At 37.5% G+C, this 26,036-nt stretch overlaps 1 protein-coding gene across 4 annotated transcripts in view; it reads left to right on the top strand.

The window, feature by feature from the left end:
- Positions 1–26,036, top strand: part of LOC114259196 (kinesin-like protein KIN-7K, chloroplastic) — an 85,100-nt gene that overhangs the window by 19,191 nt on the left and 39,873 nt on the right. For all 4 annotated transcript variants that reach the window (XM_028199209.2, XM_028199193.2, XM_082898120.1 and 1 more), the window contains exons 6-10: positions 1,734–1,799; positions 1,900–1,953; positions 4,317–4,376; positions 24,199–24,277; positions 25,540–25,607. In XM_028199209.2, coding sequence (XP_028055010.2) covers positions 1,734–1,799; positions 1,900–1,953; positions 4,317–4,376; positions 24,199–24,277; positions 25,540–25,607 — 327 coding nt within the window. The remainder of the gene's footprint in view (positions 1–1,733; positions 1,800–1,899; positions 1,954–4,316; positions 4,377–24,198; positions 24,278–25,539; positions 25,608–26,036) is intronic.

Here is a 26,036-nt window from a genome sequence, read left to right on the forward strand (position 1 = left end):
AAGGGGTTGCATGCTAGACTGTGGAGAAGCCACTTATCTACAAGAGATGTGGAGATTATTCAAAGGGCCACTTGACCTGTCTTGATTGCATGATTTCCTAGATTTCTTTGTTGTCAATCTCCACTTTCCATCAGGCCTTTAATTTGGTTGTATTTGCACCAGATTGTGGCATTTGCATTTTGAACGTTTGCAAATTTATCTGAATTTGTTTTGTTCCCATAATTTGTTGATTTTACTACACATTTTGATTTCAAATTCGTGTAATCAGCCTTGCCCATTTCCTAAAAAAAATATCTATGCTGAGGAAATTCTGTGGGATGTTGACAAAAGCAAAGAAATGTTGGCCTCTTGTAGTAAAGCCTGATAACAATGCACATAGCCTCAATAAGTTATTTTTCAATGCTTCCCTGCTTGTCATATTGTGTACAAAGAAAACTTAGCATATCTAAAATGAGAGGACCATATATTCAATGAAATATAAAAACTGATTGCATCTGGTATAAATCCAATGATGGAGAGGACAAACTGAGACAACTGAAAATAATTGTTTATCCCAATTCTTGGTTTACTTTTAGCAACATGGTCAAATGGTTATTCACCCAAAAACATGGTCAAATGGATTATTGATAGCTTATGGGAATAAATTTCTTATAATTTCTGTAGTTGGAGCAGGTAGGGATAATTCTTTGGTAATTGGGAGGTTTAGTCCTCCATTTCCCTATACCTTGAAGAACAAATCAAACCTGTGCCTTTAAGAAGTCTCTTCAATCTTTCTTTCTTTTTTTCCCCTTTCCTTGGGTCTGAATCAACTAATCTTTAAAATGCAAAAGGTATAGTTTGACATTTGATTTGAGGAGGCGGACCAATCCTAATTTCCAGTAGATCTTACACCTTATCTTTGTAGCAACTGAGAGTGTCTACTCAAGGATATAAAATTGATTTGTGTTCAAAATAATAGATATATGAAAAGTTATTTCCTCTTCAATGGTGCTCTTATAACATTCAGAAGTGAAAGTTGTGATTTTTGATTCTTAGTTAATTTTTGCCTATCTAATTTTTCCTGGTAAAAGAAGTATTAATATTTAAACAAAACCTAAACTACTTTGAGAAAGCTTAGGTTGCATTTGGTAACCCCAGAGAAAAATGGATACATGTTTTAAAATTTTTTTTTTTTTGGAAAAAAAAAAGAATGTTTGATACACACGTTTTCAAAACAAATTAAAAAAAAGGAAGGAGAGAACATGTTTGGTGAGTTGCTAGAGGGGGGAGTTTGGCTTGAAGGGGGCCAAGAAGGGGAGGGAGGGGGACTGCTGGAGGAAGGGCAGGTGGGAGGATATGAAAACTTAATTCAAAACAAGTGACAACCCTTTTTTTTTTTTTTTTTTTTTTTGTGTGTGTTGTTCTTTTGTTTGTTTATTTATTTATTTTTATTTTTGAAACTTATTGTCATTTTTTTAAATATGTAATGTAATATAATTTTTTGAAAACTAAATGTTACCTACAGGCCCTTAGTTTTTATTTCTGGCGTCATATACACATTCAAATATATTTTGTTTGGGTAAGGACATTAAAAAAATTCTACAAGGCATGATTTATTTGTTTTAGCTTAGGAAGTGTAACCCCGTCTGTGCATTGCATTCTGCATACACAGCATACTCATAAATTTAAAGCCACAAGGAGATTATGTTTTATAATGACAATTTATGCTGTTAATTTGATTGTTCTAATTGCAGGGAGATCAGAGGTCTCCTGGTATTATTCCATTGGCTGTAAAAGATGCTTTTAGTATCATTCAAGAGGTACTTCTATACAAGTTAGTCTGCAGTAGTGTGACCTTTATTAAGTATGTTACTTAATTTTAAAATGGAAGGAACTAATTTAATGTAACCTATGGGCCAGACTCCCAGCCGAGAATTTCTTCTTCGTGTCTCATATTTGGAAATCTATAATGAGGTGATCTTCTGAACCTTCTGTTCAGCTATTTACTTGAACCATCTTTTCATTACTGAGCTTGATATTCATGAGGATATTGTGGATTCTTTTCTTTTCTTTAATTTTTTCTTTCTATTTTTCAATGCATACTGCTGTAGTTGCTCTACCTCTTGACTTTCTAGAGTTGCTGATATGGTGCTGCACTTCTCATTTGCATTTTGACTGAGAGATCATAATCTGTAAAATGCATTCTGAAAATGTGGAGTGTAAGCTTTTGATGTTTATACAAGTTCTCTGTTTTATTCCCAGTGAAGTCATTAACTTCGCTTTCTGTTGCTATGTTATCTACGTTTTTTGAGTCCATTAGAAGTGGCATGTAGCTTAAGTAAACTTTTGGCATAATTAAAGTGTCTTCTAGGCTTTTGGCAATGGACACAAACAATTTACTTGCATTTCTTCTTGCTAAAAACCTGTAAAAGAATAGTTCTCACTTACTTTTTATGACGGGATTAAAATAAGGGGCACTTGCGTGCTGGCCTTATTGACTAGACTTATTCACCTATAAGTTTGTTCCTTTTTTCACCTATCAATATCCCTAAAATACCCTTCCTTCACCTTCTTCGTCTCCATTATCAACACTATGACTCCCTCCTCCCTTGCTAGTGGCTGCTGTCTTTGACCACTGTGACCATCTCTGGCAATAGTGTCCAGCGACAACCTCTGACGATAATTTCCGACGACATTTCTCTGGCCATTTTCAATAAAAATAACATCTACCACTACCACTACCACTACCACTACCACTACCACGCTACTACTACCACCACCTCCACAACTCAGTCACTCATTCTCACACATTCATTCACTCACATTTACACACACACAGACACATACTAACTCACTATCATTTATACTTGCATATTTATTCACTCAAAGAAACACAACCACACACAGATTTAGATACATAGAGACTGATCTAATAAATTTATCATTTAGTGATAAATTTATTAATTTATCAGTGATAAATTTATCACTGACCGATTTGTAAAAATATTACAAACGACAAATTTGATTCACTCACTTGTACTCATGTTCACTCATTCATTTACAACAACAGCCCACCCTCCTCTCCCATACACATATAGAACAAGATAGATTGATAAATTTATCATTGAGAAAACTATGAATATGAATTTGAATCTGTTTTATAGCAATGTAGATCGGTAATGGTAGAGTGTAGATCTGTGACGGTGGTGGTGGGTGGATGAAGACGATGACGGTGGTGGTGGCAGTGGACGGCAGTGGTGTGAAGAGAGTGAGAGGTGGTGATGTGGTGGTTGTGTAGATTGGCACTGGTAGAGGGTAGATCTGCGACGGTGGTGGTGGGTGGACGGAGACAATGATGGTGGTGGTGGCGGGTGGATGACAATGGTGGCAGTGGACAATAGTGGTGTGAAGCTTTTGAAGAAATGGTGGAGAGAGAGAGAGAGAGAGAGAGAGAGAGGTGGTGATGTGGTGGTTGTGTAGATCGGCAATGGTGGAGTGTAGATCTGCCCGATGGTGGTGGGTGGACGGAGATGATGACAGTGGTGGTGGTGGGTGGATGACGATGGTGGTGGTGGACAGTAGTGGTGTGAAGCTTTTGAAGAAATGGTAGGGGGAGAGAGAGAGAGAGAGAGAGAGAGGGAGAGAGAGAAATTTAATGAGGGTAACATGGGTATTGTCGGATTTATTGGTGCATTAAAAAAGTCAATAAGTCTATTTAATGGGATTAGATGGTAATTAACCCTTAAAATAATAGTAATTGTCTGCTATGCTCATGAAAATTGTTTATTTTTATATTAGATTCCTTGGAAGAACTATCTACTATCAGCCTAGTGTTCATTTGATAAGTGGTTGCCACATATTGCTTTGCCTAAAATTTTCAAAATGTTCATGTAGTTTCTTGCAATATTTATATAATTTGTTATTGATTAAATAATTTTATTTGTGTAATTTTCTGGTTTCTTTCTTTTCCAATAGATGAGTTTTGCAGTTTAAAGAAATTTATAACCTTATATGAAACCTTATTGCTTTGAGTAGCTGTAATAAATTGTAATGGTTGAAGATAATACTTTTTTTCCCCCTGTTGTATATATGCGTACATATATTTGCTTTTGCAGAAGTTCATTATCTTCAATTATATGTTTTCATTTCTGCTATTCTTCTTAAACTACTTTGACTTTCTCAACTTTTACCATCCATGTCCTGTCATATGAGGACCACTAGATTTGCTTCTTACTAATTGCCAATACTTTAAAAGCTATTTTCTGCTTGCATTATTAAAGAGAAACTAGTTCGTTTTGCTTTGACATTACTATCCGTTAAGATTTCTTTCATTTCAGGTTGTTAATGACTTGTTGAACCCAGCAGGCCAAAATCTAAGAATCAGAGAGGATGCTCAGGTTCTTGTCTATCATGACTGCTATTGTCTTTGCCCTTTTCTCTTTTATTTTTGATTGCCTTACTCTCTTACATCCTCTCTGTCAAGAACTGCTAGCATCTTATTGTGCCAAGGATGCAGCATACTTTTCAAATCAAATATACCATTATTTGCAATAGTTGACTCAAAAATATGGTTTAGTATCTTTCCTAGTATTTTCCAGAATTTTATTCAAAATTTCCAAGGTCAATATCTATCTTGATATAATTGTTGCATATCCAGCTTTGTATCCACTTAAAGCGAAAAAAAAGAACAAAAAAACGACATCCAACTAGGTGATTGCATTTTCGTTGTTGTGAAATATCTTTTTTCTTTTAATCTATATTTTATTCATTGCTCACAACTCACAAGTAAAGAATTGAACAGATTTGGCTTACAATTCCTCTGCGTTTTGTAACGTGCCATCTTAGTGGTTTGGCTTGAAGAAAAAGGATTAGGTCCATGTTTGATGGGTTCTATTTAAACTATCTTGGGTATATCAGCTCGATCAAATAGTTTAAACTTCTGATTTGGGACATTATTTTAAAATATTTTGTACGTCTTTTCCTAGATTGATGTGTTAGAATCGGTAATTATTGTATGAATAGGCTTTGAAGATTTGACAGCTACAGCTGTGCATATGTCCTGTAATTAGAATGTTAATATCCTTGATTTATGGGGATTAGGTCTTAGGAGAGTTTCCTTTTATACCTTAGTTATTTCCTATATATTTTTGTACATTCTCTGGTTGAATATTAACAAGAGATTTCTCCTATTCTGTCATGGTATCAAAGCCAAGTTAGGCTTCTTGTTTTTTCAATTTTTCAGCTTTCATCATTGCTGATTTTTCCCCCCCCAATCTGTGCAGAAACCTTTTTCTTTTTTTTTGTATTTTCCAGGCTTTCATTGCTTGAAACTCTTGCCGACGGCCTTAATTGCCGTTCATTCATAACCTAATATTCCCACGTGAACCCAGAAATCTTTTCTCCGTTTGATTTCAACTATGTCTGACATTTTAGAATCCAGTAAATCTGCAGTCTCTTCAATGGCTGCAAACAACACTACTTCAAATAGTTGTGTTGGAGAATTGCAGAATATTCAACCTACTTCGCGTCTTAATGGCCAAAACTATTTGAAGTGGTCTCAGTTTGTTCGAACCTTTTTGAAAGGGGAGGGCAAACTGAGTCATCTTCTTGGGATGGGACCAGAACCAGAAGATCTGAAGTTCACTGTGTGGGATGAAGAAGACTTGATGGTGATGTCCTGGTTATGAAATTCGATGATGCTAGAAGTTAGTGATACTTGCATGTTTTTGACAACATCAAGGGAGATTTGGGAGGCCTGCAGGCAGACCTATTCTAAAGTCCGAGATGCTGCACAAATCTGTGAGATTAAGACAAATATCTCATCTACCAAACAAGGTAACCACTCAGTTACTGAATACGGTAGTGTGAGTCTTGGTGAAGTAATCCGCAAGTTGCAAAGCCGAAGAGACGAAAGGAAGCGTGATAGAGCCAGACTGCAAATGTTGATGGACAAAGTGACAATTAATGTGTTTCATCCGTTCATGGAAGGCAATATTATGGGCAATCTGAATAGCATTATGGTTGTCATAATAGAGAGAGGTCGGAGAAGACTGAGGGACACCCAAATTAGTCAGCAGACAACGAAGCCAAATAATCTCAGCAGTGGCATGAGCCATGGCATGCTACTCAGCTTCGGCAAGAGAGCGAGCAACAACTGATTGTTTCTTGCTTTTTCAAGAGATCAAGGAAACACCAAGAAACATATAGAAATCAGACGTAGACTTGCGATCAGTAACATCACTAGCCTAATCCGAATCAGCATAGACTACCAAGTCTAAAGAGGAAGTAGAGGACAACAATAAGCCCTGAAAGATGGTACCCCTGGGATAGCAAAGAATGTGAACCAAAGCAGCCCAATGGGTAGAGTGAGGAGCAGAAACGAACTAATTAACCACATGAACAATATAAGCAAGATCAGGGCGAGTGACAGCCAGATAAACTAAACAACCCACAAGCTCGTGATGTAAAGCCCGATCATCTAGTGGGACACTATCAGTAGAGTTGAGCTTCACATTAAGTTCAATAAGTGTATCAGAAATCTTAGTATCAGTAAGATCAGCACGGTGAGTGACCTCATTAGTATACTTAGCCTAAGACAGAAAATAGCCTTTTGGAGAAGAAGCAACCTCAATACCAAGAAAATACAGCAATGGGCCTAGAGCCTTCATTTTAGAGGTGCAGAAAAGATGTTGCTTGACCTCAGAGATAGCATAAGAGCCAGAGCCAGTGATGATCGTATCATCCACGTATAGTAATAAACCAAACCAAATCAAACCAAGTTTTAAGTCCCATCAAATGGGGTCGAGATTCAAAGTAGGATTCATTGTCATAAGGGATTCTAATAGTTTTTTTTACGTGTTGACTGTCGGCTACCTAACACACAACCCTTCTCCTTAACCTGGGCTTGGGACTAGCAGAGTTGTTAACAACCTTGGCGGAGTTCCACATACAGTAATAAGGCAACAAATCCAACAGAGATGTGGAGAAGAAATAAAGCAAAGTCCTGGGGACAAGGATGACGCCTAAGCTCAGTAACAGCTGCTTGAAAGCGATCATACCAAGCACGATGAGACTACTTCAGACCATACAGAGGACGTCGAAGGCGACAAACCTGTCCAGAGAAATGGTGAAGGCTAGGGGAAGGACGCATGTAAACCTCCTCAGTGAGATGGCCATTAAGAAAAGCATTCTTAACATCCATTTGATAAAGAGGCCAAGAACGAACAACAACGATAGAGATCAAAGTATGGACAATAGTCATCTTGGCAACAGGAACAAAGGTCTTCTCATAATCAATACCATGCTCCTGTGAGAAATCTTTAGCAACCAGACGAGCTTTGTAACGCTCAAGAGAACCATCAGAATGAGTCTCGACTTTGTAGACTCATTTGCAACCAACTAGATTCTTACTAGCAGGCAAAGGAATCAACTCCCAAGTACTAGTTTTCTGTAAAGCAGACAACTCATCCTCTATAGCTTGAATCCGATAAGGATCTTGACAAGCCTTCTTGTAAAGTTGAGGTTCTGAAAAAGAGTGAATAGTAGACAAAACGTATAATATGAAGGAGAAAAGCATGTTTTAGCAAAACCAATTTTTTTGACCTGTTTACGGATGCGAAGGGGATACTTACGGTTAGCAAGATCAGAGTTGTTAGAAGCAGGAGGATCAGCTGTAAGGGCAGAGACAATTGGTGGAGGAACAACCTTGCGACGAGAATATACTAACGGAGGAGGAGAAGAAGCAGGCTCATAGGGTTAAGTGGAGAAAGACTCAGCAGGAAGGGTGGTAGGAGGAGAAGAGAAAACAAGTTCATGGGGAGCAATAGAGATGCACTCATCAGGGGGGACCTCAGTAGGCAATGGATCAATGCGAACCAAATCCTCTTTGGAAACCGAAGCAGTGATAGAGGAAGCTAAAAGCAAGGAAGACGTTCGAGAAAAGAGACATGGCGGGAGATATAAAGACGACGGGCAATAGGGTTGTAACACTGATAGCCTTTCTAAGTAGGACTATAACCTAAAAAGACACATAAGACAGATCGAGCACTAAGTTTGGTCCAATCTTTGCGGGGAAGAAGGACAAAATAGGTAGACCCAAACACACGAATGAGGGAATAATTAGGAATTTGGAAGAACAAAGCCTCATAAGGAGACCGACCAGAAAGAAGGGGAGTAGGCATGCGGTTGAGAAGAAAAGCAGCACTAAGAACTGCCTCCCCCCAAAATGAAGCCAGAACTGAGGCAGAGAGAAGAGACCTAGCTGTCTCAAGGAGATGACGGTATTTATGCTTGGCTCGACCATTTTGGGAAGGTGTATATGTACAAGAAGTTTGGTGAATAGTACCCAAATTGGCCAAATACTCATAGAACTTATTTTTAAAATATTATTCACCCAAGTCAGACCGTAACACTTTAATTGTAGACTCAAACTCGGTAGTAATCATAGACTAAAAGGTACGGTATATCCGATAGAAATCAAACTTATTAGTCATAAGATAAACCCAAGTGTAACAGGTGTAGTCATCAACAAATGACACATGGTGAGTATGAACTGAAGAAAACGGTGTATCAGATATAGAAGTACTTTTACGAAAAGGTAAGGCTGTCATTTTGGCAAGTTTACACCCCCGACATTCAGTAAGTTCACCAAGAGAAACTTTACCCAATATACCTGATTAAACCAAAGACCGTAAGCGGTCAGTAGACTAATGCCCTAATCTAGAATGCCACAAGTAGAAAGGACTGGACAGAGAATCTAACTGAAAAGAGGAAAAGGCAGTCGAAGAGGTTGTCATAGGCAGATGCAAGCTCTGCATCATATAGAGGTCGCCAACTCTACGGCCACTCCCAATCTGCTGCTTGGACATCCGATCTTGCACATAACAGATAGAAGAAGAAAAGATAACATCAAAACCAGAGGCATCAAGCTGACTGATAGATAATAAACTAACAGATAACTGAGGAATATAAGGGACAGATGGAATATAAATAGCAAACATATTAGACGATAAGACAAACCCAACAGATATAACAGACATACCAGACCCATTAGCAGCATTAACAATAATAGGAAAGGGAGGGGGAGTATACTTTTGAAGTAAGGAAAGATGTGAGTCATATGATGAGAGGCACCAGAGTAAAAAATCCAGACAGACGAAAAAAACCCAAGCAAACCTGAATAAAGAGAGGAAACAATGGAGGCAGATGGAGATGGTTTGGAGGTAGATAGGATATGATGAAGCTGACTAATCTGAGCACTTAAGGAAGCTAAGTTAGGATCAAGAGCCGGAGCAGATGCAGTAGAACCGGCGAGAGGCTGAACGGTACTTACATAAGGGGCGCAGAACTTGATCGGAAATTGGTAAGAAGATGAGGCAGACACAGGCGAGGCAGACAAACATTCTTTTTTGGGACAATGATACTTCCAATGATCTTTCTGATGGCAGAAAGCGCACTCATCTGAAGCTAGTGGCCTAATAATCTTAGCATTTGACATTGGTATGAACCAGAGACCAAAAAGGGAACTGATGGACTAAAGTGTAATAAACCACAAATTGATGGGTCAAAACGTAATAAACCTAAAAATGCTAGAACCAGAGAAACACAAGATTTGTATAGTTGTGGTCAAACTGTAATAATCCAAAAACTTGTTCAGTCCAAACAAGAATAAGAGAGACTTGTAGTCAGTCGACGTCACAGTCAAAGAGGATCACCTAGATCACGACACAGAACAAGAGAGAGAACTAGAACGAGGTCACGACTGAGAGAGAACAAAAGAGAGATATTGCGATAGGGAACCAGGTTGTGAACAGGTAAGAAACTCTAGCGACAACTGAACTGATGAAGTCAAACCAGAGAGGCAACTGAACTGATGTAGGAACTCCAGCAACAATCGAAGTCGAGATTCCGATGAGAAACGTGACTCCAAAGATCACCCAAAGACTTTGAACCAGAAAATCACTATCGATGATAGTTGACGACCATGAATCAGACGCGAACCAAATTCAGAGGGGTTGGGTTGCGATTGATAGGCCTTGATTCGAACTCAGATGGATCGCACAAACTTGATGAGACAGAGGATGAATTCAATCAAAACCAGAGAATAAAATCAGAGGGCTCGATCGAACTAAAGCTCCAATCCAGAGAACTAGTTGCGATTCTGTTAGGGTTTCGCTCTTAGCTCTGATACCATTAAGTTTTCTGAATGATTTCAATAAATTGAACTGTATATGATTACAATAAGACCTTAGATTATATAGCCCTAACTCCTAAACCAAAAAGGAAAATACAATCACATCTTAATCATGCCTATAATATGTACAAGCAAAATCATGCCTAATTTAGAATATACACAATATATCTCACATCATGTAGCTGTGTCACTTGATTGGGACAAAAGACTTGGTTTGACTTGATTTTGGTTTGGTTTGTTGCATTGACTTTATAAATGTTGTTGACTTTGCTTGATAGGGAGTATAGAATCTATGAAGCACGAACCCCTCTCTGGAGGTCATGTACCAGTGTCTGACATAGACATGCCGGACATGCTGGTGGGAGTCGGATAGGCTGGGGACAAGCCGTCTTGACTCCATCCCGTCCCAAATAGGGTAGTGCAGTGATCGGCCAGTAGTCTCGGATTACCAAAGACCTAACTTTCAAAACAAGTTGGACTCTTAGTATAATTGGGAAAATTTTTCAATTTTTGAGTGCGGAGGCCATTGTTTACTTATATTGAGTTAATTTGTAACGTCCATTTAGAGTAGTGCATAATTATATGAAATGAAAGCATACATTCCTCTTGGATTGTCATCTTACATTATTACATGATCTAAACAACAAATCAAAATATAACACTTATGACAAAGCTTTACAAAACTAGTACAAGCATACAAGACCATCTTCTAATCAAACTTCTCTTCATAATTGAGCTCTTCATGTCACGACCCCATTCCGCCCCTAGTAGAATGGTGCCGTGATGGCCAGTAATCCGAGATTACCGAAGGCCAACTTACAAAGTTCACACACAATCAGAGTATAAATATATGGGGCTCACAAGTGTGGAAGCAAAATATACAAATCTAATTAGTCCATAAGAGCAGTGCATAAGTTAAATGGAATGGCATACAACTTTACATAGCTTTACAACTTGAATACAAATAAAATGAAGTACAAAAATACATATGAAATCTTGATAAAAGGCTTCTCAAGCCAACATGTTCAAAATACATAAGCTTCAAAATTGTCGACATCCTCACTGCCGACATGACATGCATACAAAACACACATTTCGGCGTAGCCGACTTCTTGCTTGTTACCTACATATATACACAGGGAGGGTGAGCTTGGATACTCAGTGAATGGTACAAGTAATAAAGGGGTTAAATGAATGATACCCGAGATCTTTGGAAAACATACATATCATAGCTTGTACAAAACATGGAATGAATCTAGTTCATCAACTTGATCTTACAAACTTACTTACTTACTTACTTTGGATGTTAATAGCATCTACATAATACAAGGGATGACATTCCGGACTTATAAGACCCACGCGGTAAACCGTCAGTGGCAAAACAAGACAAAACAAGGGAGATATCTCAAACAAGGGTGCTACAAAGGTTTAGATTCCTCTAGTACAAAGGACCTATGTTACGAAGGCCCGTAGCCCCCTAACACGAGAGTACTGCGAAAGTTTAGAGTCCTCCAGCACAAGGGACTTTCAAAACAAGATGTGCAGTTGCATTATAGTCCCCTGGCACTAAGGACTTTCAAAACAAGATGTGCAGTTGCATTATAGTCCCCTGGCACTAAGGACTTTCCGAGAATGTCATCAAAACAAAGCTTACTTGATACATAAAAATAGGGGTAATCATTCATTCTTGATCAAATGCTTTTATCATAACGAAACAAGGCTTTATCAAATCTTTATAACATAACTTTATTAAAAATACCACTCACATAGCTCTTCGGACGTCGGGATCAAGGCAAGGGTCCAAGTCCTACAAACACATGACAAGGTCTACTGAATGCACTTCTCAAAACAAGTCTTACATGCATGCAAATGATCTCGGGAAAACATGCTGGGAAAACATATAGGGAAAAACATGCTGGAAGTCAAAACACTGTTTTACATGTCAGGAAGACATGCTGGGTACCAACCAGGTCTTTGCCGAGGTCCCACACCTCCTGGCCGAGGTGTGGCTATCTAGGCTTCGGCGTGCGGCTGCATGCCGAGGTGCGCACAAGACAACTAAAGGTGTAAGTGATCATGCAAGGTAGGCCAAGGTGAGATACGATGCTTGGCCTAAGTGTGAGGTCTAGGTAAGAGTGATCTCGGCGACTACACTTAGGGAAGTGAGGTCTGGAGATCTGGGTTTCCACCCGTGAAGAACAGGAAGAACATGAACATGAAGATCATGAAGAACATGAATGCTAAAATCATAACTTCTTTATTACAAAATTTGGGATTTCATGCTATGAGTTCGAAAACATGGACCTGGGTACCCATACTTGAAAATCATATGGAAACAAACACAAAAACATGGATCTAAGCATGAACTTTCGGATCAAAACATGACTTTCCTTTGAAGACCACATGAATACTATTTTTTCTTTCTAAAATCGAACTTCAAAGCAATGTATGGCTTACAAATCATATTCAATCATGCAATGCAATAATATAAACATAAAGAACAACATGAACAGATTAAGAATCTAACCTTAGAACACGGATCTAACGGTTCGATCTCTAGGGATCAAGCTTGGAAATCTACTCTCTCTCAAGAACACCTCTCCCTCTTCTAGAGCTTCTCTCTCTTCTTCAAAACAAGGATATAACAAATGATAGGTTTCTCCCTCTGCCGTCTGACTTAACACTCAGCTCGGACACGTGGCAACGGCTGGTTGGCTCTCCTCAAAAAGGTGATAGATTGACAAGACAAGACTAGACTATGACAAAGTGTATCTAACAAGCTACCCGGCAAGGCACTCCGGCAAGTGATGACATCGGCTAAGGATAAAGCTTCGGCAACTAAGGTGACAATGACCTCGGCCAGGAAGGACAACACTTGACTAAGCTGTGCCACACCTTGGCCTAGGTGTGCCACACCTCGGTCTAGGTCATACCACTCCAAGACAAGATCACTTAGGTGCAAAGGTAACATCTCGGCCTAGATAATACACATCTCGGCCTTGGTGATAAACAACTCGGCCTAGATAATGACATCTCGGCCAATATGTCAGGGCGAAGGTGGAAGTCAAACAAGGTGGTTCCAAGATAATTCTAGACTGAAGATGACCTCGGCTTGGAATGATCTAGGCTTAACATAACTTAGGTTTGAGACACTAAGGAAGGAACAAAACATACAAGCAACACTTAAGCAAATAGGACAAGATTCATGGATGCAAACTTAACAAGACAAAGTTATGTAAATGAACATGAACATGACCATGACATGAATATGGGTTGTTACAGCAACTCAACATGGCAAAACATACAAATGCATGCAAACATGACTAGGACATTAATGTGGGTTGTTACACTTCATCACCTAGATATATATAAAGGAGAGGGGTGAGCCGTTGCCTAGTGAATAGTAATTTTTAACAACCCAAGCACATTATCGTAGTTTAAATATAGCATAATTTGTATATGATAAAACAGAGCTTAACTTGCAAGCATATACATAGCAATGGACATTCCAAGGGCTTTGAGAACATCGAGATCCACAATAGGTGGCAAGAGGAGCTCAGTTAGCAAGAGGTTATTGGCATGATTTCCAAATAACAAAACAAGATCGAAGGTGTCATCTTAATACATGATACAAGAGTATGGGATGTTCATTCATGGTAAAACGTTAGCATAGCTTTCATAAACATAGCATAGGTTTTGCATTTCAAATCATAGTTTAACAAACATAAATTTACTACACTACTACTCACGAATGACTTTTGAACACCAAGGGTGTTTTCTTCCTCCAAATGCTTGACCTGCATAGAACATGATCAAGACATTGAGCACAATTCAACTTATAAGCTCCCACTTCAATTCAAGTGCCTAAACTTACCTTAATATTTCTTCATTATTTTCTTAGGTTGTTCAAGGTCTTTCTAAGCTTATTTCCAGTCTAAATCAAGTATCAACAAGTGTCAAATGCATGCTTAGAAGCATCCTAGGTGATCAAGGCTTGATGACTATTGAAGTGTACGAAAGACGTACGTTGAAGGGCTCTAGGTATTCCACAACAATTTCATATGCTTTGTATTGAAAAAATATCATGTTTAGATGTTTAAGGTTTAAGGAAATAGGAGGAAATAAAAGAGAGCTAAGTTAGGAGAGGAATTAGCATGAAATGGTAAAGAAGAAAGTGAGTAGCCTTCACTAATTTGAACATATCTCTTTGTATACATAGAATTTGGATGTGAGGCCCCCACTATTGAAAATTAGACTTTCGGGGGTTGAATTTTGACTCAAGAATCGTTTAAAGCCGAGTCCGGATAAGAGAGATATGCCCATTTGAAATTCAACTGAAACAGGGGTGCCACACATGCAGGGATCTAAGCCGCACGTGCAGTTTTTGCAATGTAAAAAGTAACTTTCTGAGAGGGTTAGCCGCACTTGTGGGGATGGGTGCTGCATGTGTGGGAAGTGTTGTTTGGGAGCATTTGTTTTGGTCCGAAAATCTCACTCTTTTCTTATCTTTTTCCCTTTCTTTTCAAGGTTTCAAAACATGATTTTAGGCTCATAAAACTCTTGAATTTTTCATGAAAATACCATCATTTTTAAAGCAATAACTTCAAAACATGTTTTATTTCAAAATTTAAAGATCACAACTTCAGTTTTTGGCAAGAAATCATAAGTTCTACTTTTAATCGAAAACCTTCTTTTCATCTTTCCAAAACATGGAATTAAACTTGCAAAACCCTTAGAAATCATGTGAAAACATGAAGATGGAGCTTCTCATGAAGTATGAACATCAAAAACTAAATGAAAATGGTGAGAATCATGACCACATAGCTTGTTCTTCAATCTTGCCTACCTTTCTTTATTTTCTTCATATCTCCAACATATCTCCAATAATAACCCAAATTAATCCTATCTCTTTTCTTTAATCTTAGATGGTAGGAATAATTTCTATAAGAATTGGGGCTCAAATCTTTCCTTGGAATGATTAAGGGTGAATTTTTTACAAGATTCTTCGAGCCTTTCTCTTTTTCTCTTCTTCTTTCTCTTTTCTTCTCCTTCGTTCTCCTTTCTTCTTGTTGATTTCTCTCCAGCAGATTTTTCTCTTCTTGTTTGGTTTTACAAGGCAAGGTAGGACAAGAGTTGAGTTGAGATAAAAAGGGAGGTGTATGCATCACCTACTTGCTTGATTCACCTAATTCCTTAATCTTCATCATTAGTTTAATTAACCAATATTAGTTATAATTAATCGAGGCTAGTCTCTAATTAATCAAGGTTTAACTGAATCTTACCTTGCTTAATTAATCACAATTAAGGTTCACTAATCGTACTTAATTACCACTAATCAATAAAGCACGGATACGGACATGTGACACGACACGGATATGACATGGACACGCAGACACATTAATTTTTAAAAAATGCAAAGCACGACACGTGGGGGACACACACAAAATATATAATTTTATATATTTATTACATGTCATATATATGAACATGTCATTCTAAGACTATAAATAAATACAAGATAATACTAACTTCTATAAATTGACATTATTTTTCTTTTATGATCGTATTTTAAATTATTTTATTCAAACATGTAATTAGTTTCGTGTGTCTAGTAAATGGACAAGCGCGTCCTCCAAGTGTCCAAAGAGTATCCGAGTCCTAAATTCTTTATAAAAAACTAGGACACGTTTGGATGACTGTCGGACACGTGTCGGGAGAGTGTCCGATGACCGACACAGACACGACATGGATACGCCATCTTTTTTGAAGTGTCCGTGCTTCTTAGCCACTAATCTTGATTAGCAAAATAGCATATAGTATTAAAATGACATGCGCATTAGTTTAAGGTCTTTAAGCTCCTCAATTAGTGCATAGGCACATCCTAGCATTCACAAATTTTAAACTTAAGGTATCCCCTAACTCTTAGGGTGTGTTTGGTAACGTTTACGTTTTCAATTTATATTTACAAAAATTTTATGAACTAGTTTTTGTTTATTTTTAGAAAAACATAAACTACAAACGCATTTGGTAATTGACAAAATGTTTAAAAAAATTTAAAAATATAAAAAAGTGTGAGAAATGGCTAGTGGTGGCAAGTGGCAAGTGGCGGCAGAAGACGGTGGTGAAAAGTGGTGACGGTGGGTGGTGGATGGGTGGGTGGGTGACGGTGGCGGGTGGTGGGTGGTAGCGAGTGGGCGGTGGTGGCGGGTGGTGGGTGGTGGTGGCAGGTAGGTGGCGGATGGCGGGGTGGTGGCGGTGTGTGGGTAGGTGACGCTGGCGGGTGGTGGGTGGTAGCGAGTGGGTGGTGGCAAGCGGATGGCGGATGGCGGGTGGTGGTGGGTGGCCGACGGCGGATGGCGGGTGGTGGTGGCAGGTGGGTGGCAGATGGCGGGTGGTAGCGAGTGGGTGGTGGCGGTGGCAGGCGGGTGGCGGATGGCAGGTGGTCGGTGGTGGTGGTGGCGGCAGATGGCGGGTGGTGGTGGTGGTGGGTGGGTGGGTGGGTGACGGTGGCAGGTGGTAGGTGGTAGCGAGTGGGTGGTGGTGGTGATGGTGGTGGGTGGCGGTAGCAGGTGGGTGGCGGGTGATGGTGGTGGTGGTGGCGGGTGGGTGGCAGGTGGCTGGTGGTAGTGGGTGGCTGGTGGTGGTAGGTGGTTGATGGTGGTGGCAGGTGGGTGGTGGCAAGTAGGTGGCGGGTGGTGGTGGCGGGCGGTGGATGGTAGTGGCCGGTGGCGGGTGGATGGCAGGTGGGTGGTGGTGGTAGTGGTGGTGGTGGTGGTGGCGAGAGGTGGGTGGTGAGTGGCGGTGGCAGGTGGTGGTGGGGGGGGTGGGTGGTGGAAAATGGTGGCGGGTGGTGGCTATTGTTGGGTGGTAAAAAAAAAAAAACTCAAAACTCAAAACGGAAACACATTTTTTGTGTTTTTATTTTTTGGCCAAATTTATAAACTGAGACAATTGATTTATAAATTAAAAATTTTACCAAACAAGTTTTTATTTGAGTTTTTAAAATTTTTATAAATATAAAAAGAAAACTGAAAACGTAAGTGTTACCAAACAACACCTTAGTAATCTTCAAGTATTTCTCTTCTTAAGTTTGTTTTATAAAGGCATGTCTTTCACTTCTAAATTTCTTACCAATTGCATCCATCCTCTTAAGGTTTCATCTTATCAATTCATATTTCTATCTCAAGACTATTGTAATGTAATCAAATCAAGTTATGTATTCAATCATGTCATGTAAAAGTATTTTTGATGTGACACGCCCTTCCTTGCTATGCTCAAAATGTGATTAGTTCCTAAGTCTTAACAGTGGATAGTGAGATCCTCACTTTCAAAACTTCCTAACTACTCATTTCAAGGTTTTACCCTAAGTATTTTATGTGATGAGATAGTTACTTTGAATTCAAGGACATGTCATTTTTTGAGATAGTTACTTTTAGTTATAGCACGTGGCATTTTTTGGGGGGTCACACATGCTGAGGACACATTGTCCCCCTTTTTTTAAATATTATTTATTGTTATAAAATTTATTTTTTTTACCGAAATAGCATATCCAAGGTTGATGATTTGATAAAAATTGTACTTCAATTTTTTGTACGTGTCCTTGGCTTGTCGCGTCCTACATTTTGTTTTCTAAAATTTGCATATTCGCGTGTCCGTGTTGTGTTCATGCTTCTTAGTGTAGAATAGTCATATATGATATATGGGATACATCAAAAGCTTATGTCCAATTCTATCAACTTGTGAGTTGAGGCTTGTGAAGTTTTTTAGTTCCCTTGCACTATTTAAACCTTGTTATGGGCTTTTGTTTATCAAGAAAAGAAAAGGGAGAACCATGGATTATCTTTGGTCTTTAACAATGATAAATATAGGTACAAGTCATTGACAATGATGATTTTTGGGGATTGGGTTACTGTTTGCCATTCCTAGTTTTTTGGTTCCTTGTTTATTTTTGGTTTTTGTTGTTGTTGTGAAACTTCTTGCCCTGTTTCTCTTTTCCTTTTCTTGCTTATGCTTAATCAGTGTTGTGAAAAGCGTGCCTAGGCGCTAGGCGCAGCGAGGCACAATGGGTGCGACTTAAGGAGCCCAAGGCGAGGCGCAGAAGAACAGTTGCGTGCCTTGAACGTGATTGGGAGAGGCGCATCGAGGCGCAAGGCTCGCACTGAGGCAGGCTTTGTGTTTTTCCTCCTTACTCAGATCTAACGGCTCAAAATTGTGTTCAAAAGGCTCCAACGCATAGGATTACAACTCATATACAATACAATACAATACAACCCAAATCAGTATACGACTCAAATCAAATCCCTAATCTGTGTCGACTTCGACTGTGATCTTCTTCTGGACTCCTTCGACTTGTTCGACTGGGCTCCTCCCTTGAGCCTAGTACTCTTCTTCTTCTTCTTCTTCTTCTTCTTCTTCTTCTTTTTCTTTGTTGTTCAAACCAGGTACTCTCTCGACAATTTTTTTTTTTCTTTTTCTTCTTCACTCGCTAGTTGCTGGGTTGGGTTGGGTGAATTTTTTCCCCTCTTCTTCTTCTTCTTCTTTTCCTTCTCTTCTACTTCGTTGGTTTGTTTGTTTTTTTTCTTTTTTTTCCCCTTCTTTCTTCTTTGCTGGTTGTGCTTGTTGTTGGGTGAATTTTTTTCCCTCTTCTTCTCCTCCTCCTCCTCCTCCTCCTCCTTTCCCTTCTTCTTTGTTGCTAGTTGCTGGGTGAAACCTCTCTCTCTGTTTTTCTTTTTTTTCCTTCTTCTTATTCTGCTAGTTTGCTCTCGGTTCTTCTTTTTTTTTTCCCTTTTGTTTTGAGTTGAGTCTCTGTTTAAAAAAAAAAAAAATACAAATAATTAATTCATCAGATTCATTACATTATACTGAAATTGTTTTTGTTTCATTTATTTTTTGTGTTGTGTAGTAAGTACTAAGTAAAAAATAAGATCTGAAAGTAATAGAAATGATCCGGCGTGGCAACATGCCCATTTGGTAGAGGAGAATAATTTAAACAAGCTTGAGTATAATTTTTGTGGTAAAGTATCAAATGGAGGTGTTTATCGGGTAAAACAACACCTCGCGGAAGGTTATAGAAATTTCACTGCTGGCCCAAAGTGTCCGGCTCATGTAAGAGAAGAGATTAGAGAGTTCATGTCAAAAAAGAAGACACAAAAAGAAGAAATGAACATGTTGCCTGATTTTGATGACATGGACATGGAAGATGAAGATGATGATGTTGTTGAGATCAATGTCAATCAACGCCGTAAGTTGACAAGTAGCAACCAAGGTTCATCCAAATCCAAATCCAAATAAAAAATGCCAAAGAGAAAAGGGCCTATGGATGTTTACTTCGCACCCAATCCTGAATCAGTGGTGAAAAATCGAAGAGACCAAGCAAAAGGGAAGCAAACACAAATTGATGAGAATGACCCTTACAAAAAAAAATGAGAGCTCGGGCAGTGCGAAGATTTGCAAGGTGGATGTATGATGCTGGTATCCCTTTTAATGTAGTAAATTATGAGAGTTTTGGACCAATGATTGAAGCCATTGGCCAATATGGTCCCGGTATGAAGTCACCAACTTACCATGAAGTGCGGGTTACCCAACTCAAAAAGAGGTGTAACATACTGAAAATTTGATGAAGAATCATAAAGAGGATTGTACAAAATACGGGTGTTCCGTAATGGCTGATGGTTGGAATGATAAGAGAGGAAGGACATTGATTAACTTTTTAGTTAATTGTCCACGAGGAACCATGTTTGTTAAGTCGGTTGATGCTTCTAGCTATTCAAAGCATGGGTAGAAGCTATTTGAATTAGTAGACAAGTTTGTGGAGGAAGTTGGAAAAGAGAATGTGGTGCAAGTTATCACTGATAGTGCTGTAGCTAATGTGTTGGCGGGTAAGAATCTTTTCTCCTTCCTTACTTCAAAATTGTTTACTCATAGTTTGTTTTGTAGTTAAAATTTAAAAACTTGAAAATAATTAGTCTTTGTAATTGTTACATTATAGGGAGGTTTTTGGAGGCCAAGCATGAACACTTACCATGTGCTGCTCATTGCTTGGACCTAATGTCAAAAGACATTTTAAAGATACCCGGACTAAAAAGGACTTTTGAAAGGGGTATTGCAGTACATGGCTACATTTACAACCAGCCTACGTCGCTAAACATGATGAAGCGCTATACAAATCTGAAGAATTTGATTAAGCCTGCAAAAACTAGTTTTGCCAATGCTTTTCTGACTTTGTCTAGGATGCATCAACAAAAAACAATTTGAGAAAGATGGTCACCTCCGAAGATTGGACCTTAAGAAAATGAGCAAAGGAGCCACAAGGTAAAAGAATGGCACAAACTTTGTTGATGCCTTCATTTTGGAATGCTGTTGTATTTGCCCTTAAGGTCTCGGGTCCTCTCGTCAATGTGCTTAGATTGGTTGGTACCGAGAAGAAACCTCCTATGTGATACATTTATGAGGCAATGGATAGGATAAAAGAATGCATTGCAAGTTCGTTTGATCATAAAGAAGAGAAGTATAATGAAATCTTCGAAATCATCGACAAAAGGTGGGATATTCAATTACATTGGCCTTTGCATGCAGCTACACTTTCTTAACCCATAATTCTTTTACCCAAACGCGTTGGTGCAAAAAGATCATGAAGTAATGAATGCATGCAAAGGTTGGTCCCGGATGTCATTGTTCAAGATTTGATCACTAATGAGATGAGTATTTATACAAAGGTTGAGAGCCTTTTTGGCAAGCATGTTGTGATTAGGCAAAGAAGTACAAGGGTACCAGAGAATATATTATAGATTCAGAGAGTTTATTTTTAGTAATACTTCTAGTAAAACTCAATATTTGGTAACAATTATTTCTAACTAGTGATTATTGCCGCTGATTGGTGGGCATCATGTGGTTCTAACACCCCAAACTTGCAAACTTTTGCCATAAAAGTCCTTAGTCTAACATGTAATTCATCGGGTTGTGAACAAAATTGGATTGTATTTAAACATGTCAGTATTTAACATTCTTACTAATTTTTTGGTGAATTCAAATATTTTTTATTCTCATTATATAGAATTTAATATCTTTTTAATACTTGTAGCTCCATAGCAAGAAAAGAAATAGATTGGAACAACGTTTCAATGAGTTAGTGTTTTTCAAATATAATAAAACATTGAGATCTAGATATGACATGCGCAACACTCTTGATCCCATATCTTTGCAAAATATTGATGAAAGTGGTTGCTTGGGAGGATGGATGGAGAATCATATGAAGATAATGAGCCAGTGTTTGATGATGATGATGGTGGCTTGACGTGAGCCACTGTTGCTAGAGCTTCTGGAGTAGAAGAAAGTAGTCATGCAAGTAGAGCAACAAGTTCACGCTCAAAGGCACAATCGATGATATCTCAATCATCAAAGATTAACTCCACTTCAATTAATAGATGAGGAGGAAGCGGGCTCAAATGACACAGAGGAGGAAGATGTTGAGGGATATAAATCAACTGATGGAGAAGAAGATGATAGTTTGCTTGCCATTAATGTTGAGGATGATGATTGACTGACTGACCTAACCTACCCTTTCTTATGATATTGATGTTTTGAAGTGTTAAGACATATATTAGTATTTGTTCGGCATTTATGTTTTGGATGTTTAGTGTTTCTGTTTTTTTATTTTTATTTTATTTTATCGAATGTGAATTATTTTATCTTTGAAAATTAGAATGCTATGTAATATGCACTTTCATGGTTTTGAGAATTATTCTATAATTTGTCTTGAATCTTGATTACTTTTTATTTTAAAAAAAGTTGTCTTAGTAGTACTATGAATGATTAGTCTATGTTAATTTTTCTATTTTTTACTAAGACTGTGCGTCTTGTTTCAATACAGCCCGTGCCTCACCTTGCGCCTAGTCCCTGAGAGACCTTCAGCGCCTTAGTGCGCCTTGAGCTTTTAAAAACACTGTGCTTAATAATATTTTTCATTGCGTTTCGAAAAAAAGAGAAAAAAAAAAAAAAAAAAAGTCATTGACAATGATGATATTCTTCCATTCTTCATTTTAACTGTAACTAGGTTGCTTTCAAAATTTGGCATCAACTTACATTGGAACTCAGGCCATGTGAGAATAAATTGTTTGAAATTGGGAGCATCAAAACCTTTGAGTGCTAACTAATCGATTAGATGTTGCTGAGTTGTTCTTTATTCATTGTGAAAATAAGAATGTCTGCATGTTTATGGTAGGATAATCCTAATTTAGAACTAACATTGAACAAACTGTACATCAAAAGAGCCTAAGCCACCAAATGGACTAAGGTCCCGTTTCGTAGAGCTGTGGAAAAGTTATTATAGTTTATAACTTAACAGATTATAGCTTATAGCTGTGAACATAAGCTATTAACCTGTTTAGTGCAGTTATATGATTATGGATTTAAGCAGTAGAATAGTATTTGGTTGATAAGTTGTAAAATAACTTTTTGCTATGTAATTGCCCTTTTTGCGCTTATATGATAGAAAAATGATTATTTTGTCATTTTTTTCAGTTTTAATTTTAAAAAAGTTATTTCATTAATGAAAGTTAATATAATTAGTATTACAAAAATTATTATTTTCATTAATAGTATCAATTAGTATAAAATTATTTCATTATAAATTATTTAGTGTCAATTAGTGGCTTAATTAGCATCCATCAATACTAAAATTATTAATTAGTATCAATTAATATAAAATTTATTTCATTAATGGCTAAAATGCTTAATTATTATTATTATTATTATTTTTATTAAAAAAACACTGAAAACCTCCTTATTTCATTAATTATTTCATTTTTTTTTATTATTAGTATCAATACTTTTTTTTCTTTTTTTTGTTCATTTTTTTTTCTTTTTCTCCTTATTTTCTTCTCTCTCTCTCTCTCTCTCTCTCTCTCTCTCTCTTTTCTTCTTTCTTTTTGTTTATTTTGCTTAATTTATTAATTCATTACAATTAATATCAATTAATATCCATGTATTTATAGTAATGTTGTGATGTCATTACATATTATTTTTCTTTATATTAATTTCAATTAGTTATTTAATAGAAGTTATAATATTCATTTTTTTAATTTCATTTAATATAAGTTATTTCATTTTGTATTTCATTTTTTTCTTCAATTTTAATTTTTGAAAAAAATTGTGATTCTGTTTTTATTAATTTTTTTTCCATTATAATTAATAATATAACAATTGTTATTTTTTTTAATTTATTATTTTTTTTCATTACAAACCCTAGCTACCGCCGCCGGTGGCTAGGGTTTCACATCGTAGATCGCTATCGTGATGGCGGCGGTGAGCTGTGTTTCGTCACCGTCAGGCTATCTCGCAAAGCCGGCAAGATTACGGAAGGTCGATCGCGAAGAGAAAAGGAGGCGGGCAATGGCGAAGGGAAAGAGAGGAGGCGGCGACGGCGATCGTGGTTAGGTTTTCAGATCGCAATCACGCCATCGATGGCTGTGGTGACGGGAGGCGGCAACAGAGCAAATCGTGCCCTAGCCACCACCTCTAGTTTGAGAGAGAGAGAGAGCTCTGGATTGTTTGTTGAAAATCTCCTGCTGGAAATCGTCTCTCCTCTCTCTCTCACAAGGGAACAGTGTTTGAGAATATGGGGTTTATATAGTTGGGTTTTTGGTAGTAATTGAGATTGACAAGGGGCATTTACGTAATTTTGCCCCTTAATTTTTAGCTTTCCCCTTAAGTTGAATCCGAAAAGCACCCGTTCTGCCACTCAGCCAAAAATCACTTTTTTGGCTTAATTTAAGCTACAAAAAGTGTTTTTAAGCTCTACCAAACACACCAAAACAGCTAAAAAATAATCTAAAAGCTGAGTTAAGCTAAAATTAAGCTCAACCAAACAGGCACTAAAAAATATTAGATAAAATCTGCGTGTAGAATATGATAGAATCTTTTGTGGGGGATTTTAGTTGTTCTTTGGTTAACGTTGCTGGCTATATTGAGTAAGCTTCATTATTCAACATGTCCACTTACTGCATTTGTTGCTTTATTATTGGCTGTAGGGTACTTTTGTTGAAGGAATAAAGGAGGAAGTCGTATTATCTCCTGCTCATGCCCTTTCTCTTATTGCAGCTGGAGAAGGTAAACATTATGTTGTTTTGTTAAATATATATATATATATTTTTTCTCATCCATGTGGAAGCATTTCCATATGTTGGTATAAGTAAGCATGCATTATGCTGTTGTTGCCATGCAAGACAGCCTTTTGGTTGTTGAGTCAATAGATTATGCATTTTCATAGGCCTTGTTACACCACCGAAGATAATCCTAGAGATCCGAGATTCTAAGGTGATAATGGTAGTGAATGTGTACAATGTCTCAGTCAGTTGGAAGATTGCATAGTCTTTCATGGCTAAAATGACCATAATCTAAACATTCTTGGTAACTATTCCAAGATTATCTCTACCCTTGCCCTGTGTCTGTGTTTGTTGTTATAGTGAAGAACTAAGAGTTATGATTTGTCAGACAAGGAAGAGTATGGGTCAATATGGATTTGGATTCCTACGGTCATTCCAAACACGACATCAACAATGGGACAAGGAAAATGAACAATGCAAAATAACCTTTCGAATATATTCTATTGAATTTACTACTATAAGGATGAAACATGTCACTGTATTGTGCATAAATTATTTAACTCCAAGTTTGGAAGGGATCAAGGGCAAGGTTCAGTCCAGCTTGACTCGATGTATTTCCGACTGAATAACTACTATTTGACTCAAGTTTGAACGTTACATATAAAGTTCAACCCAAGTCATTGTAATGTTACCACGTCATCTCACACCTTTTTTGCTTTTCTGCTGGTCTTAGTAGCTTGTTGAAGATGTCCCGAAGCCTATTTAACTTTATTTTGTGCATATCTGGCCATCTCTGTTCATCTATATCTTAATTTACCTTCATTTCTTGCCACTCGTCCAACTCTAGCTAAACATATTTTGAAGTAAACTATTGGTCCATGCAGTTCTCGAATTTTTTGATCCAGAAAATGGAAAAAGAAAGAACTTTTCTTCTTTCCTAGAGGGGAAAAATGGATCCAAGTGAAGCTGGTTGATTTATATATATATATATATATATATAAATATATGTAAAGCACTTTTATTCACTCTCTGAAATAGTGTGCTTTGAATGCTTGTCTCATAATAAACTATTTTTGAGGATTGATTTAGCATGCTGTAAACTACAAAAAGAAAATATTTTAATTATTTTGAGGAGTTATTTTTTTGATTAAATGTTCTTTACATTGCTAGTATTTTTAGTTGTGGGTGTGATTGCAGTAATTTTTTTATTGCCATTACTTAAGTTCTTTTTAAACTTTATGATAAGATTTTAGTTGATGGTAACAGAGCACAGACATGTCGGTTCCACAAATTTCAATTTACTCAGTAGCAGAAGCCATACAATATTTACACTGGTATGTTGTTTTGTATAACTTCTTCCTTTTATTTATTTATTTATTTATTATTTTTTGATATATTTATTGATCATTACGTTTCAGCGCTTTTCTTCTAGCTATTAACTAACTTATATTATTGCTTTCAGATTATATGGTATGTTTAAGTTAAATTTGTTAAAAATATGCATGTAAATATTTCTTTATGACACAAGCAATGGTCAGACACACACATGAGCATATGAAAGTATATGTTTATTCTACTTTTATTTTATCCAAATTTATTCATATAATGATTTGATCTTACTCATTCTCGAGTGACTTGGACATTTATCACTTAGTTCAGCTAACTTTCAAGAATTCAGTGGCCCATTTAGAAGAATATCTCACTTGTTGGGGATGAAGTGTAATTGTTCAATGCATGTCTCATTTAATACGGTTAAGAAGAGT

Source organism: Camellia sinensis, chromosome 12, assembly GCF_055761805.1.
Source record: "Camellia sinensis isolate YWXY chromosome 12, ASM5576180v1, whole genome shotgun sequence".
Classification (NCBI taxonomy): Eukaryota; Viridiplantae; Streptophyta; class Magnoliopsida; order Ericales; family Theaceae; genus Camellia; species Camellia sinensis.